General features: G+C 41.6%; 1 protein-coding gene across 1 annotated transcript in view; it reads right to left on the bottom strand.

Moving 5' to 3' along the window:
* reln (reelin) overlaps positions 1–18,349 on the bottom strand; it is a 107,211-nt gene that overhangs the window by 55,226 nt on the left and 33,636 nt on the right. Inside the window, exon 3 of the mRNA XM_042412964.1 lies at positions 6,958–7,096. Within this exon, the coding sequence (XP_042268898.1) occupies positions 6,958–7,096 (139 nt within the window). The remainder of the gene's footprint in view (positions 1–6,957; positions 7,097–18,349) is intronic.

Raw genomic sequence — 18,349 nt, forward strand, 5'->3', positions numbered from 1 at the left:
GACCCTCCCTACGAGCTTGCAACTGCTCAACACTTGCTCGTCAACTTGACTACTGAGACTTGGAGGAGGGGATGGAATAGACAGTCTGCTCCTTTGATTGGTCAAACTTTGAATACTGACCATGACCTTTGATTGGCTGTTAGGTTTGAAACAGTCGAAGACAGGCAGTTGCCTCAGAGAACAAAGGGAAACATAAATAATGATATTTAGCGGCTGATTTTTTGGCAGTTTTTTTTTTTAACCACTTACACTAATGAAAAAGTGTTAGACATTGTAGAAAACTCTATAACACTGTTTAAACCCACTTTCAGGTTTGTGAGAACTTTTTTTTTTTGAAAAATCACCCTTTTTCAGTTTTCACAAATCTGAAACTGTGTTTTAATGACTCTCTGCAGTCTCCTTGTTAATCTATTCCAGATTTGACAAGTCTAAGTAGAGCTGTTTTTGATCTAGACCAGGGGTCCATTCCAGAAAGCAACAAACTCTGACTCTAACCCTGAACTCTGAGTTGGTGAACCCTGAGATGAGGAAACTCATAAGTTTTTGGTTCCAGAGCAGCTGATCAGAGTCAGTTCAATCAACTCTGAGTATTTTCACTCTGAGTTAAGCATGTGCATGGTGAATGAAAAAAGCCATCATCAATGGAGCTCTGATACTACAGTTCACCATAGCAACAGGTAAATAAAAGGCAGAGCCTCCATTTTACTCCAGTGGGCGTAGAGATATTAATTCATGTGTATGTGGACGGTGCAAATTTATCTTAAAAAATAAGAGCCTGAGTCAGAGTGAGGAAACAAAATTAACACAATTAAGTTTTACTCAGTGCTGTCCATTAATTCATCATTTACCAGACTTACATTTCCTTGTTGGACAGTAAAGTGGTAGAATCTGACTGTGTATCAGGCTGTAGCCTACATTACATTTTAAATGTATTTGTTCAGCTTTAATCCGACAGGGACAAAACACAGGAGGCAGCAACTGAAGATGAAAAATATAGTTAAAGATAAAAAATATATATATCAAAGACAGAGACATGATTGTAAACTCACAATCTGATCTGGTAATAATGTGTTTTTGGTGATTTACACTTGAAAAGGCAATTCAGTGATGCTGCTTGATCCTGCTCACTCAGAAATATTAACATATAATCTCCGATATTATAAAAATGATGTTCCATCAGTGCGACCAATCACGTCATGAGAGACAGAGATAATTATTCATTGATCCTACAGTATATAAAATTTCATACCAATTTTTAAAATTTAAACTGAGATTACATATTATGTGCAATAAACATTTCAGTGCAGGAGCTGCTCTAACAAACTAACAGCTGTCTTGTGTGCACAGTGTCTCAGTACTATAAAAAAAAGAACTTCCGCTCACAAAAATAAGGACATGCAAGAGGTTTTATTCTGAACTGTGGTGAATTCACGCTGTGTAATATTTGAATGTGAGGGTAAAAACCGCTGTTCAAAGAAATGACTGATAGCACATAAAAGCGGTAACTTTAGATAGTCTTTGAATAACAAACTAATATCCCACCAGGATTTTGATTCTGATAATTAATGCAGTTTGATACACACTTTGATATGGAGTGAATCAATAAGGAAATGAAACAGCGTGTCTGGCTCTGCAGGAGGAGATGGACAGAAACTCAGGGTTTATTGAAGAAAACCTGCCAGTGAGCAGCTTAGCTTCAAGGAGTCAGTTACCATGGTATCTGACCCAGAGTTTAAGTTAGCTCTCTTCCTGGAACGGAAAATCCAGAGTTTCCCCTCATCTCATCATCTCAGTGTTAACAAACTCAGAGTTTTCACTAACCCTGCTTTCTGGAATACACCCATGGTCTAATGTGGCTGGATGGAAAAATATCAGTGAAATTGGCCTTTTTTCTGTTTTCATAGGCAAAATAAAGGTTTGACAAATCTGAAAGTGGGTTTACACAGGCTTCTGCTATGATGTCTGACACTTTTTCATAAGTTTAAGTGGTAAAAAATCAGCTGCTAAAAATTATTTATGTTTCCCTTTTTTCTCTCAGGCAACTGCCTGTATTCGACTGTGTCAGTGATCAAATCAAACCGCCAAAGGTCATGGTCAGTATTCAAATATGACCAATCAAGGGAGCGGACTGTCTATTCCATCCCCACCTCCAAAGTCTCAAAAGTCAACTTGATGAGCGAGCAAGCGTTGAGCAGTTGTAAACATATAGGGAGGGTCGGGCTAATGCTTGTCACAGCCCCATGCTCGCAGGACTACGTCTGTGCAGGCAGAGCAGAAATGCTCTCTCGCGAGGATGCTTTTCTGATACTGTGCTGTGTGCTCGTATAATGTGCACACGCCTGGTTTTATGTGCTTGGTTTTTGAGACGGATTGAACGTCATAGAACCATTCCTTTTCAATGACAGCTAACAAGACAAAAGAGTGTTTGAGCGCCCACCTTCCCCTTCCTCACCCTCATTTCTAGTTCTCCTCCTAATTGCTTCTACAAGTGGCTTCAATCAGTCTGGGACTCCATAGAAGAACCACAGGTAGCACAGATGTACCAAAAGAACAGATATACAAGTGTTTGCAAACAAATGCACATGGAGTAGCATTCAAAAGTTTAGACACACCTTCCCATTCATTTGAATGAGAAATTGTGTCCTGTATATATATATATATGACTGTATAAAGACACACACACATACGCAGCATGCCATGACACAGAGAAACAGTGTGCCATTAGATCCGCAGACATGCATCTCCTCAGGGGAATACTTTGGGAGGGGGGCACACATGCAGTAATTAAAGCAATCTCCAGTTGTCTGACTCCCACGGGAGACAGTATAAAACACTGCAGCTAAAAAACACGCCACATACACACACACACACACACACACATACCAACACACCAGGATACGTTCACACAGTGCTGCATATTTGCATGTAACACACAGATACACCCGTTTACAGCAGCATCCATACAAAAGGAGTTACACACAGTGCTATGGTTGTTAAAATATGTGTCTTTGAAGGTAGCCGTTATTCCATATAGACCCCCATGCACACACACACGCACACACACACAAACATACTGATTGCCTCGAGGCTGTAAGTGAAGCAGAATAAAGGAAAAGAAAGGAAGAGACACAACAGTACCTCTTTGCATTCACCAGAGAAAGCTATTAACCATTCTCACCTCTGTTAAGTGCAGCAAAGCATCCGGTACATTATGTAGTGGTGTGGACTGTCATGTCTGAGCAAGAAGAATAAAAAGTGGGGCACAACTGTGTTTTGTGCAGTCATGAAAGCATGACTTGGTTCACGTCTAGGTATAAGAAAGGGTTTGGTTTTGGCCTATAGTCAAGCTGCACCGTGATAGTTGCAGGTATCATTTCTGAGATTACTAATTATTTCTCAATCGACGAATTGTTAAGTCTAATGACCAAGTCTGAAATCCAAACATATTCTATTTCCAGAGATATGAAACAGAAAAGCAACAAATCGTCATATTTAAGGGTCTTGAACCAGCACATGTTCTGCATTTTAGTTTGATAAATGACTGGAAGGATCAATTAGTTGTCAAAAAATGATTGCTTTCTTGATTTCTGTTAATTGACTACTTTAAATTTAAATGGTGTGATCAGTGTGTGTTCTCATGGATCTCTGCATATGGGTGTGTTTTCCTCCACATCCTCTGCTTCCTCTCTTCTCCTCTATTCCTCTCCTCCAAGGCCTCCCCTTCTCTTTAAGTGGCAATTTACAGCCACCCAGAAAATGAGTTCTTCTGGATGCCCACGTCACTGCACTCTATCACACTCCTGCTAGTGATCTGTTACCAGGAACACTCCCACAATATTGCCCATAAAACTGCTCACTGGCCCCATATTAATGTAGTGGCAGACCAGCTCCAGCCCTGTGAAGGACATAGGATGTCTGTGGCTGTAATTTAAACACTCATGGACACGACGTGAAGAAAATGGCCCTAGTATCAATCAGGGTAGTAGTACTACAGGCAAGGGCAAGACATTACATTATTAAGTCTAATGTCATAACACCATATTTTTATTTCCGTGTTTAACTTGTAAAATGATGGGAGCATCTGTTATATGCTTTTCTTGGGAAAAGTCCATTCATATAAATGAACACAGAAACATAACTTGACAGACAAAGACAGCCACAATTTGATGAAATTTCCCCAAGATGATTTTTTTTGCTTTTATTGGACAGTTGACAGTATACAGGCAGGCAGGAAACAAAGGGAGAGAAAGAGAGATTTGACATGAAACAAAGGTTTCCTGCCAGAATTGAACGTCCCGCTGTGAGTATGTGGTGTGTTCTTTAATCCTTCAGCCACCGGGGCGCCTCATTTTCTGAAATCTTGACCTCAAGAGTAACAATACTGGCAATTCAGTGCTGGAAAATATGACATGGCACCCAAGGTGGCCCTGGCTTTGGTCACAAGGGCCTCGCCTGTTGAATTTGAGTCACGTCACTGAACGCCGGGCAGGCAGCTCTGGAGATGAGGATATACTGGTGAAGATGGGAGCTGTGAACTGGAACAGGGTGCAGTAAGTGTCTGTGTGTTTGTGTGAGTAGCAGTCTCCAGCCAGCTGGAGTGTGACTGGCTGACTTTGATAAGGTCAGCCGCAGGGGCCCCTATTGTCATACAGTCGTGGCCCCTTGCCAGCCCCGCTGTCATCAGCACTGGCACACTGCTGCTCTGTGGTTTACATTCATGCAAACACACAGCACATACATAGACATACACAGAAATACTGAGGAAACACACAATCCTCGTAAGCTGACACACGCTCAACAGTAAATGTGTTTGCTGGCAGACAAAAAAGCCGGTAAATCTGTTTGGCTCCGTGGATATTGTCTAAATGGCAGCTCCACTTCAGCAAATTCCCAAGCTGAATCCTCTTCTGTCAGTCTGTCCATAAAAGTCTGATAGTCTATCGTGTCCCTCCAGGAATTCATTGAGGGATTTTTGCGAGTACTGCCAAAATGTTTAATTTAGTTGTGGTTTTTGTGGAACACTAATGTGAAATTTGCAATGTCTTTCACATCTTTAAAGAGGATGACTGCAAATAAAAAAAAAGAAAAAAACTGCAGGGATTTGTTTACAGTTTGATTTGACTATCCAAGATTTAAACAAATATGATGATAATGCCATTACATGATAATGGTTTCATTTTTTTAATTTAATTAGAGACACACTGGGTTGTTCTTGATGTAGGAGTGTGAGAATTACCCTGGTCAGATTTATAAATATTGCCATATTTGGGAGTGAATTTCTTAAAGATCTTAGTAACTTAGTGCTGTGCTGCTGTGACTTTGCATTGGGCAGAGTTATTGGAATCCTCCCCTTTCCACTACGCGTCTCCAGCAACAGCTGCTAATTGCATTTTGACTGATTATCAGCATAAGGCTGTAAATCACCAGCCAAGAGAACTAAAGGGAAATAGAGTTAGAGGGTGTTACCAACAGGGAGAGATGGAGAAAATGATGAAAAGTAACATAGGACGGAGAAAAGAGGAATGAAAATAGGAAAAAGGAGAGACTGAGACTACGTGGACCAACCAAGCAACATGTAAGCTTCAGGAAAACTCTGAAAATCACCCGTCAAGTATCCCTGAGCAACTACTGTACTTACTGTTCTGTATAAGTACTGTTGGAGTGTGTTGCAATAGAAAACAATCCAGCCCAGTCGCCAGAATAAAATGTTGGCATTGTATGTTTCTGCAAACCATAGATATGTTAAATCTCTACGTTTCAGTACATTTAATATGCATCATATTGATATTTCTACAATACGTATCATAGGGTAAGTGATGTAGATGACAGATGACAGATGACATCTTCTGTGTATGAGCTTACTTTCATGTTAGGAGGAGGTGGGTTGGGTGGTTGGCTAGAAAGTCAGTTACATGGCAAAAAGCTGCAAAAGCATCAAAGCAGCAGAGACCACTGCTCGCTTCCTGTTTCAACCGACAAAACCGGGTATTTAACCAGGTAAACCAAGACGTCAGGACATTTGCAGCTGTTTTTCAGGCGACAAAACCAGGTATTTTAACCCAAACCATGATCTTTTCCTTACCCAGACTAAGTGGGTTTTTTGCCTGAACCTAACCAGACCTTAACTACAGCATTATCACACCATAAAAAATAATTATTTAATGGATAATGGCCATTTAATGTGGCATTAAATCACATGTGAAAAGCTCAAAATGCGATCAACATTGAAACGTAGAGATTCAGCATATCTGTGGTTTGCAGAAACGTGTAATGCCAAAGTTTTATTCTGATGATTGGGCTGAATAATCACAATAAATCCTGCTAACACCATATTTGTACTATAGAGAGAGTGGATAACATGTAACATTATACATGTAATGTCAGAGAGGAAGAGCTTCTCTTTCACAAGAAGTGTGTGTGTGTATGTGTGTGTGTGTGTGTGTCTGGTCAACCATCTGCACATTTTCCAATGAGAAGAGGATCAAACCTACTGAATGAGAGGATGGGGATATTTCCGTTAATTCTCCGCAGGATAAACACACATACACACACTTTCACACCTGCCACTGTACAGGTCGTGTCAAGCAAGGTAATGAGGAAATAACCACACACACACACATGCTATCTCTGCCCCTAGTTTAACCTCTTTCCAGTCATCCTGCATGCTTTCTCTGACAGGATGGCCTTATTAACATCCTTTCTGTGGCTCCAACAGGGAAAACACTACCCATGATGTCAGCTGATAAGCCTCTCTCAGGATTACTGGGTCAATATGGGGCCACACAACATTAACGGATATTATTGTCACAGTTTACGATGTCCATGTCTGGTTTAGACGTGTGGCAGCTGTAAAAGTCCTGGTCTGGACCACAAGGCTGTTCATCTGCGATATCTGTCTTATTCTCTCTTAGCCACTTTCTTTTATTCACAGGACATACATACGAACACCTGACTTACAGGAAGTTGACGCAGCCAGTGCCAGGCGGTGGGGCGATCCAGACAAAGCTGAAACTGGTGGAGGGCTGGTGGCTCACATGAGAGGCAACCACACTGCAAACAAACTGGGTTCCACCAAACTGACGCTCTGGCATCACACCTGGAGGAGAGAGGAGAAGAGAAGTGAGAGACTAAAAAGGATCATTGAGAGAGACAAAAAAACAAAGAGAAAGTTATCTGGTGTCGTTTTTATGTCACCAAACATTTTACTAAAGTCTACTGTAGTTTTACAGATGAAATGTGTCCATTTATTTTACAGCATTAAAATCAACTCAGAAAGACATATAACTTGGTTGATGTACAGTATGTTAAGAGTAATTTATCACAGTAAAGTGATGTCATGCTTTTACCTTTCTAAAAGTTACATTATCATTGTGTGGTAAGCCCATTTATAGCATAGTGATATTTATAGTCTGCCAATAGTGTGCATTCATAAACTACATTGTCAGAAAACCACACCCAAAGACAAACAATCACTGAAACATAGATGTGGTTCAAAGGATTATATTTAATTTATGGCTTCTTGCATTAAAACACTGTTTTTTTTCTCACCGCACTCTACATTACCACTGTCACTTTTACAAAAATAAAAAAAACACACAAAAATTAATGTTCTCCGTAATGGATTACCAACAGTATCTCAAGCGAGTAAGCTCGGGTTGATTTTTATATGACTAAAATGAAAAACAGCAGGCAAAACACATTAATATAAAAAATGGCATGCTGTACAAGATGGTTTGCAACTTGTGTCTGCATTTCAAATTAGCATGACAAAGTGAACTAAAAGGGCAATAAGCAAGACATTATAAAGTAACGCTTCTCACAAACAAGTCAGAATGAGTCAGCAAGTAATGCATAAGGACAATTAATTTAACCAGATATAATAATAGAGAGCCAAAATGACCTGTGTGATATAAGAGATCATGGATAGTGAGAGCAGGGGAGAGTAATCAACATCTACCAATCTTTGACATGTTGCACATACATACAGTATACTGATCTGTATGTTGATCTACTGCTGTTCTACTATTACTTTTTCCATCCATTGGCACTCTACGGTTTTCTTTTTTTCCTTTCATTACTTCCTGCCATCCGCTCACTGGCTTTTCATTGTTCATTCTTTCTCCTTCTTTTCTCCCTCCCTGTGAGCTGACACGACATAACAATGCTCTTATTAATGAGCGTCTGTGTCCGGCTATGATTGCACCGATGGAATGACATCATGTCACACAATCTTTTGTTCATATCACAGAGGGCAAGGGCAGGATGCTGCCAGATTCATCAATCACTGCACAGACATTCAGAACAGTTTAATAATTTACTGTAAGTAAATGGCTTTGTGGTGTGGGTGAAGAGCCGTGTCGCTAATGCAAACATAACTACAGTAAAGATTTGCAAAGACAAGTGTGCATCTCCCAGACAGAAGATAATCCTGGGCGTTTGTCATAATTCTACAACACTGAGTCAACATAGCGTGGTCCAGTGCACACAGAGCAAACACATTCAGCCAGTTTAAAAATGTATGTGATGTCCCATCCTTGTATGAAGATGTGCTCTGAGCTTGGTGCTCTGGTAGCTGGCCTCTGCTCTGTATTGCCAGCAAACACAATCCTCTCCTCTCCTCTCCTCTCCTCTCCTCTCCTCTCCTCTCCCATCTTACCCTAAATCATAACTCAACTCACTGAGAACATAATCAGCAATGATTAATAACATCGGAGCTTTAATATCCCCTGAATCAATGTGCAAATCATTATGCAAAGACTGTGTGTGTGTGTTTGTGTGGTTCAAAACTAATTATTTAAAGAGAAATAATTCCTCCCATTGCTGCCTGTAATAATTTTAACCTCACAGATTGCATCCATAAATATACACAATGTTGACAGCACCATAAATGTTTCTGACTCGGCCAGCTTTGTGTATGCGTGTGTGTGTGTGCCAGTTTGTATCATTGCATGACATTTTTGTTGATGTGTATGTGTGTACCACAGCACAAACAAACCTAGTTATCATTGCTGTCAGATGAAAAATTAAGAAAAACAGGCTTGTTTTTAGTTTGAGTACCATGCATGTATTTGTTTATCCTGTGAGGTTTCTTTAACCCAATAGTTGTACATTTTCTCTCCATTTTCTCTTCCTGTAGAGAAACATCTAAGTCTTTAACTGAAGTTCAAATTGAATAATCATCAAAGCTACATGATTTACAATGTTTTCACATGACAACATATTGTGTCATTATGTGTGAGTGCATGCAGCATGTGGGCCTTGTGTGTTGGAGTTATGAGGTGTCCAGCATGGCAGCCTTTTACCATGCTAAGGAGCTGCTGGTGTGTAATAACAGACTGAGATGTAATCACCCACTAATAGTACTGCTGTTCTCCAATCACCTCGGCTACAACCTCTCCACGTAATGGCCACGATTTACTCCTAAGCAAATGCATACACACTCACACAGAAAAATACACATAAACACACATTATTGTCTGGGGTTATTGCAATGTTGTTGTTTGCCTGTGCAAAGATCTCCTCAGCACCCTATCTTTACCGCCGACATACAGAACAACAGAAATTGTTTCCGTGCTGCTCTCAGGGAAGCATCCATTGACATACCCATGCATCTTTATCTCTTTTTAACCCCTTCTGACACAAAAGAGTGCCATTTCCAGAACAATTTCATTGCTGTTATGTGTCACGCAATTACTACTGCATCCAAGGCAGGCAAGACAACAGTTTTGGCACTAATTGTCCCATTTTGTGGCAGAAGAAGAGAAGGAGAAGTGCTACTGAAAGTCTTTCCCACCACATTGTCATGGTGCAATTTGAGAATCCCTGCAGATCTGCATAATTCAAGCTTAGTTCTCATGGTAATGGAAACATTATCTGGAATGCTACGAACAGGAAGTGAGAAACATTGATGGAGTGTGATGGAGCACCAGACTAAGCAGTAGCGATAACAGAAGGAGACAGTAAAATGTTGTGGCCAAATAGAACAGAAACAATGAATCACCCATTCAAAATACTCCTTCAAAGGAATATTCACATTTACAGTGATGTCATTCTAGTGTTTCCCTAATAATTGTAGTAGCCTGGCGGGCTGCCAGGCCAACGAGAACCAACGCCAGGCCAATAAAATCTTTTTTTTTAATGCCAAAAATACAACCAAATATCCATTCATTTGGAAATCAGCAGCTTTTGGAAGCCTCTGCGAAGCACTGTTCCGAAACCTGAGTCAAACTCTGTGTTGTTGCCTGGGAAACTCTTGTTAGCCTAGCTCCTTTAAGGAATAGGGCAGTGCGAAATGTGTGTGCATAGCGAGTGTGAGAGAGCGAGCGGCAGAAAAGTGACAGTGAATGCGAGCGGAGCAGAGGAAAAGTTGTCAATCTGGCAGTAAATGTACAGTACAGTTAATAAGTGCTGCAGCTTCTCAAAACCAAGAAAAGTCTTGTCTTTTATTTACCCAACTGCTGGAAAAGTGAAGGGGTTTAGCAGCAACAGGTTACCCTTACCTGACCAGGCTCACTGGCCAGGGAAGGCCATATTCTCATTTTAGTGTCAATCTCAGCCACTCCTAAACAAAGAAAGGAGAAATGTCTGGCTGCTGAGTCTCTCCTGAGTTAGTTTTGCTCAACCCCCCCCCCCCCCCCCTCATCACTGAGAAAAAGAAAAAGTTGGGTAGGGCACCAACAGTAACTTTAGTGTGAGACAGAGTGGTTTTTCATTTACAGTGATGACAAACTTCTGTAATACAACCCTAACTAAATTACCACCGGCTACTGTAACTCTCGCTCAAATAGAAAAATGAGCAAATATTGGACGAAGCGGAAACAAACATAGAATTCAATGTTTGAAACAATATTGAGCATAACATTGTGAGAATTAGGAAAATACAGTAACAGGGAGAGGAGGCAACACAGAGAGAGACAGGTAGAGAGAGGGAGGAACTGAGGGTACAGCTACAGAAAAGCAGAGAGCAGTTAGGCTAGGGTGAAGATGAAAAGGCAGACTGAGGCACTCCAGGACACAGCAGCACTGGGACTCAACGCCGCTCACAGAATTTCTATTCCCACTTGAAAAATACACTCAGGCGTAAAAATGCAAATAACGAAACTAGTCCCTTTCATGTCCGGGTGTGGAGAGAGAGAGAAAAAAATCACTATTATTCAATGAGATCCAAATCCCAAATGTTCCAGTTAAGCAACAAGCTGTAGTGAACCTAGAAAGAAATGAAAGCTCTGACATTCCTGGCTCTGTCCAGGGAGATGAGCAGTGAAAGAGACACAGCCTGTTTCGTCATTGTAAAATGCAAATATATAACAAAGTCCTTTCTGTGTCACCAACTGCAAAAACTGTTCATTCATTTACTCTTTGCTCACTTGACCTCTGAGTTCTTCAGCTAGTGTTTGCCAATATTTTGTGCTTAGTTTATCTCCTGTTCTTAAAATTGTGTCACTTGTGATCCCTAAAAAATCTTCAGATCTTCATATTAGTAGCAACTGTGTTTATTAAAAGCCAATTATTGGTTGAATCAATAAGAGGAAGAACTTGTCTATACTGACATTTTCGGGGTTTAGACTTTTATGTCTGACACTTAGTTTTTAGTGAGCGCATTTTATCCTTCAAACGCAAATTCTTGTTCTACACATCTGGACTCATTATCACACAATCAGCCGCATGCAGGAGTCTCCTAATGAGCTGACAATGGCACCAGTTGTAGCTGCAGTACAAATGCCACTGGTGATGCATTCATGCTGCATGTTTGATAAGTATCACCAGAGGCCGCTTCTGATTCAATAAGCCACCATGGGGGGATCTCGGGGGACTGTTGCAACCACAAATCCACAGTCAAATGCACACATGCAAATAGATGCATGCACACAAACACACGCAGTTCTTTCACATGCAGATTGGGCACTTATGAGCTGTCAGCAATGATTAATGGCAAGGGAAGATGACCTGCTAACTCCCACGGTATGACTGGGCAGAACATGTTTCATTAATATGAACCTACACACACACACACACACACACACACACACACACACACACATATCCACGCACACACAAAAGCCTATACGCACACTCTTGGACATGTCCACACACAAAGTTACTCAGATACACAGAAACATAGGAAATGGGTGTGTCAGGATTTTAAGGGTCACATGTCACCCCGATATCAATCTCTGCTGGTAATTGTAGTCCACTTTTAAAGCGCCCCACAAATAGGAAATGGGAAGTTGACCGCCTCTTTTTTATTCACATTCAGTCTGACCATGTCTTCAGTAACAAAGACTTCCCCACATTTTTGTTTTGTTTTTCTTACATCTGGTCCTGCTTTTTTAAATATGTAAACACTTCAATTTACATCTGTCTGTCTCCTCTTTAACGTCTCTCTTTTTGGATACAGCATTTTTATCTGTCTTTATATCTCACTTTGCAAATAGATGGAGTGAGAATTCTCCCCGATGGAGCAGATGGGCAATCGGAGGCTCAGCCTGGCAGCGACTTCACACTGTAGGACCAGCAGGAGCCGGTCTCACTGGCATTAGAAATGATAGTTAGGCTTTGTGGCAGAGTTGTGAGGATATGAGAGGCACCATTCAAATTGATGTGCACATTTACCAGAATCATTCAGAGTTTATACACACCATTTGACATCTGGTCAGTAACAAAAAGCTACTGCATTTTGCACTTATTGCACAACTGTCCTTCAGCAATGTCTGGCTTGGGGACCGACAGGAAACTATTAGCTTGAGTGATTTGTCTTTATTTGATTTAACTGTATCCATTCCCAATAAATGTGTTCGAGACACTTTTTCCTGCTACAGTTGTTCCTTCTACTCTTTTGCAGGGAAGGGAGTCAGAAACGCACACACTGCTGTTCAGTTCCTCAAGGCGAGAGGAGTGCTTGTTGCCTCCTTTCTACCTACCATACAGTAAATATGGTGAACTGGTCCAGCTTTCCCTTCACTGTTAATTAATTTATGTACACATTAATACAGAGCACACACACACACACAACTGTAAGCACATGCACACTTTCCTGACCCCGTACACATGCACATACACATACAAAAGCAACCACAAACAGAATAATAAAATGCATGTGTATGCATAGCAATTTGCTCAGAGCATTGATGAAAGCCCCATGCAGTAGCGTAATGTGCTGTAAGGAAATTAGGTTATTTGATTTTTGTCTTGGGAATTTATATGTATCACCATTCACTATATACATTTTGATTAAAAACGGAGAAGTGGGTCTAATTTAAAAAGCACAGATTAATGTTTATGATGCACATCTTTTGTCCTCCAGGCCTGCTTTGTGTGTGTTTGTGATGTGTGTGTGTGTGTGTGTGTGTGTGGTGTGTGTGTGCATACACAGACAGATAATAGCCATATAACCAACAATCATTCTCCCACTTCTCACTCAGACTTAGAAATTCAATGTATACCATCTCAGATAATTTGGAGAGCAGGCCCATTAAAGACTCATATTTCATGTGGTAATTCTTAAAAACTGTCATAAACCTATTGGAGCATTAACATGTGTTATTAAAAGCCTGTGAATGTATGGGAATCTGTCAAAAACCAGAATAATGCTTCTGTCAACATGTTTCAAGAGAAGGCCACACAATAGCGACATAAATGATACATCACAACAGTACTGACAGCCTGAGTAGGGACCCCATACGCTTTGTGCTTCTGAATGATCCCATGCTATGTTTGTGTGCGTTTGTGTGCGCCTGTTGCATTGCATTCACCCCTTCTTCCCAACACCATCCTCAGCTGGGCAGCTGGACCGCTGCAGGGCCTCATGGAGCATGACAACCTGACTCTGGTCTGCCATTGGCTGAAACGGGCATCTATCTTAACATCTGCCAATCACACTGCCATAGAAACGGGTTGGCAGCATTGCGGTGATGGCAGGGGTCCGGCACAGTGTTGCCAGGAGGAAGCTGTGTGTTAATATGGGTGGTGAAAGATGCCAGTGGCCAGGGGAAAAGGGGGTAAGAGACTCTGTGGGAAAATGTGAGAGGGGGGGGGGGGATTTGCCACATGAATGAAAGAGAGTTTAGCAGGCAGTAAAGGACACCTGGAGGTCTGCTGAGCTGGATATGTGTGTAGGTGAGCATGTACGAGAGTGTTTATGAGAGACTTACTGTGCACATGTTTATATTATTATGTTTTTCCATGTGTGCACAGTGTGTTCAACTAAATGCTCTGTGAAAGAAGCCATTTGTGTATAAATAAAATGTGCGTATTCATACCCTGGCTCTAAGCACCTGACCAGTTTTACCCATATGCTTACATTCACAGAACAATTGCTCTTTCATTTAGGCTTCCATTGTATCTCACAGCATCCGTCATCCATCATCCATAAACTCCTGAAGGCAAGGCCACACACCCACACCCACACACAACACACACATAAATACCAAAGCTAGGGCTTATTGTAGGAGCTGCCAGAATGGCTCTAACCAGCTGAAAGAGAGAAAGTACTGTAGAGAACATCATACATGAACAATACATTTAAAACATGACTTTTACTCATTTAATAATTGCTTTCTTCTGTAAAATTTCACATAGATGTTGCACCCATCAAGACCAATAACTGAAAACTAAAAGTATAAAGGAAATAAAGATTTGGTTTATTGCTCGCGGCTGCGTACTGCTTCTTTTCAATGATCAAGAGCTACAAGTCATACAAGCATGAATGATAAATGGAGTACACGAACACTACTGGAGCATAATATACCCCCCTGAACTAATGTGTCATAATTGAAATGAATGTTGTTCTGAATCAAACAAGTGTTGTGTGTTTTGGAGCCCCACCCTGTATGATGGATGGGACTTCTACATCTCTGCACAGCCCTGCAATTCATCTCAAAGGCACAATCACATACTCACACACACACATTATAGTAGTATATTCAAATATGTGCATGCAAGCCCACGCTAAATACACAGTAACAGTTAAAAGAAAATTCCAGTTTATTACAACTTGGGTTTTATTTCAATTGTTTCTCAGTAATGGCAAAGGAATTACTGAAATCAGATACAAAACTCAGTCAGGCGATCAGACATTTAGTAAAGAAGCCAACAGATTAGTCATATTATCTAAACCAATCTATTTTAAGAGTAAAATAAAAAGTGAGATCCTAAACTCCTAAAAGGAATAACTGTGTGCACACATAAATACAATATATGGTTGGTCAAAGTTGAACCAGAAAATTCACTGGTTAATAACTTTACCTTCGCCTTTGTTTTTTCTAACAATTAAGTTTATCTAACCTGTGTCAAAATAATCATCTGACTTCTCATGCTTTTTGTCAGGTTGGACTGTTTTCAGCAATGTTGCCACATTTACATATTTCAGTAATTAATTTGGTAAGCACAATGTTATATAATAGTTGTATAAAAACAGAATTTCCCTCTCCCTTCTCTTTATGTTTTTAACAGAGTTCAGCTGGGACACAGGGGTCTGTTTAAAACTGGGTTCAGTCCCAGGCTCAAGATGTGTGTGTGTGTTATGTAAGTCATCAGGGTGAAGTGTTGCTGAAAGCCGTAATTGGAGTGACTTAGCCAAGTATGCAGAGTGCTGGTGGAGTGAGGCCTGTGGAACAGCACCCAGTTGAGGACAGCAAGCTCTACGCCCCAGGAGAAGCTTACCACACTGGGTGGCAAAGTCACTAAACTCCCCTTCCCCCACCCCTCTAGTCCTTGAGCAACAATTCCTTCTTCCATCTCTCCATCCATCCATCATCCATCTATCCATCCCACCATCCATCCGTCCATCCATCCATCCATCCATCCATCCATCCATCCATCCATCCATCCATCAGTGAAGCCCGTGAGCGGCTGCCTTCTGTGGGTGTGTGTCATTGTAGCTTGGCAGGCACACACCACAGCTTTACCGGCAGGCGCCAGGGCTAATTTGATTTTTAATTCAACACGACTCCTCGGCTAATAGTTTGAGCTGGGGATTAATTAATCTGATTTGACTTGTGCTAATTTCTTGCACCCACGTCCCTGCTCTCCACCCGTCAATGCAGCAAATAAATAAACTGGTGAGGCCGTTGTCTCGCAGGCTCTGTCCTGACACACATGTTGAGAATGAGAGTTAGAGACCTGGGGCGACAGGTGAGGAGCCAGTGGAAAGCCTGGGGAAGGCAAGGCATGACGCCTGTGCTGCATTTGCATGCGTGTGAATACGTACAGTATGTGTGTGTATTTAAATGTGTTTATGGAGGAGGCTGGAGCTGAGCCTGGTCTGACAGAGGAGTGCTGGGAGGCAGTGAACTAATCACGGCAACAGCCTGGCTCTCATAAGGAGGGCGAAACACAGAGAAGGTCACCAACTATTTTCGCTGCCAAAATATGGGTCAGATTGGATCTGGGTGAGCTGCTCACCGATAACTTGTATATAATGTAAAAAAAAAAAAGAAAAGGCCAGGCAGTGGAGCACTCCTGTTCTTCTCTGAGGCTTTTAGAGGGTGGAGGGCCAGATCCAGTCAGGGCCCTACAGGGAGAAACCAGTAGAACCACTAAGCTTCCTCATCTCACAGAGTCAGAGAGAGCACTTCCACTGTTTCTAACACTCTGTGCAAGGGAACTTTAAAAATGAATAGACCTCAGAGTGCAGCCCGAATGGCAAGCACTTGGTGGAGAAGACTTTGTAAAATCACTTTTCCTCAGTTTGCACACCAAACCCACAGATGCCCACACACATGCAAGGTGCATCTGGAGGTATAGAATATGAGATGTTTTATATCACAACACAACAAAGACAAATTTCAAAGTCAGCTTGCCTCTGTGTTGAAATGATGCAAACCCACTAGTGTTCACAGAAATGTGTCAAACTGAGCAGTCTTTGAGTCAAAGCTTTCTCTGTCTTTATTCTATCTTTATTTCTCCCTCCCCTCTCATTCTATCTGGCAAGTAACCAACCTCTCTGCATGGCAGAAAATAACATTGCTCTGCTCAAGAGAGACCACACATGGGAGAAACAGCCTACGCCTGCTGCTCTCTCCTGCAGGATAGAAAAAATAAAATAAATTAAAAAAAACTGGCCAACATCGCACACACCACTTTGAAATCTCTATCACAGTCAGCCCAGCTCCTGCCTCCCCCTTTTTCTGCTCTCCCGGTAACCCTGGACCTTTTTTTTACCATACATTTGGATGCAGAAAATACAGCGAAGAAAAGAAAAAGCACCGAAATGCTCAGCATGTGCATATAAATACATGTTTGCTCTCACAAAAAGCAGGTATAAACACACACACTTGCACACCTTCACTTACAGACACAAATACATCCACATATGCATGCACGCAGACACACATACATACAGATGTAAATAAACCTAGTGAAACCGTGGGAGTTCAAAGAAGGGACTGTGTTTTCCAAGAGAGCTAGTGTACACTAAGTGAACCAGTTAATTCCCAGCAGTAGTGCTCCAGCAGGTCCACCATCACACCTGAGAGGCAAGACCTATGCTGCTGGGATGTATGGCCGACACTAATGCACCGGTCCAGACTCTGCTGTGGATGATCCTTAAATTAATAATGGATGATGTTCTATTCTGTTTGAATTCTTTGAAGGCGGGCTTGCTTTTCACTTCCAGGGAGGCTTTGAGCATGGAGAGACTACATGACTTGTGATACATCATTATCCAAACATTCCTCGGGATTCTGAGAGCACCAAAATGTTTAGCCACCTGTTAGCAGCCTCTAGGCATTGTGAAATTGGTGGGGGAGGACATGGCAGGCGGCAGGAGGGACGAAAGAGAGGCTCAGTCTGGGCATGAGTGGTGGGGATGTCCTGTGCCAGAAAAGTGGGGAGATTTACAGCAAGCAGACCCAGCCGATCTTGAGTCTGATCTAACACTATACTGCAGAGAACACAAATCACCTCCCATACATAACCCTGCCCCGACAACTCATTTCATCTTCTACAGTAATGAATTCATCATCAGGAGGTATCTGCCTTTGGGTGCCTCAGCCCTGAGCAGGGAAGGAGTAATGGCTTAGATAAGTCATCACCATCATTATCAACATCATTGCCACCACTGCTGCCAGCACCACCTTGCCTCTGTTCAGCCAATAGTTCAGCAGCAACAGTTTGGGACTGTATGGTGTCCTTGACAGAGTTGCAAATGGGGAACTTTGGCAGTGTTCAAGGTTATTATAACGATGGATGTCAGAGCAAATGTGTCACACATGCACATCCTAAGTGTGAGAATCAGCATGAGTGTGCGTATGTCAATGGAATTTGAATGTGTTGTGGTATGAGTGGATAAGTCAGTGAGTGTGAGAGCTCCTACGGTAGCAAGAAAGTGTATATGTGTGTGTATGTGTGT

This window comes from Thunnus maccoyii, chromosome 5 (genome assembly GCF_910596095.1).
Source record: "Thunnus maccoyii chromosome 5, fThuMac1.1, whole genome shotgun sequence".
NCBI classification, from domain to species: domain Eukaryota; kingdom Metazoa; phylum Chordata; class Actinopteri; order Scombriformes; family Scombridae; genus Thunnus; species Thunnus maccoyii.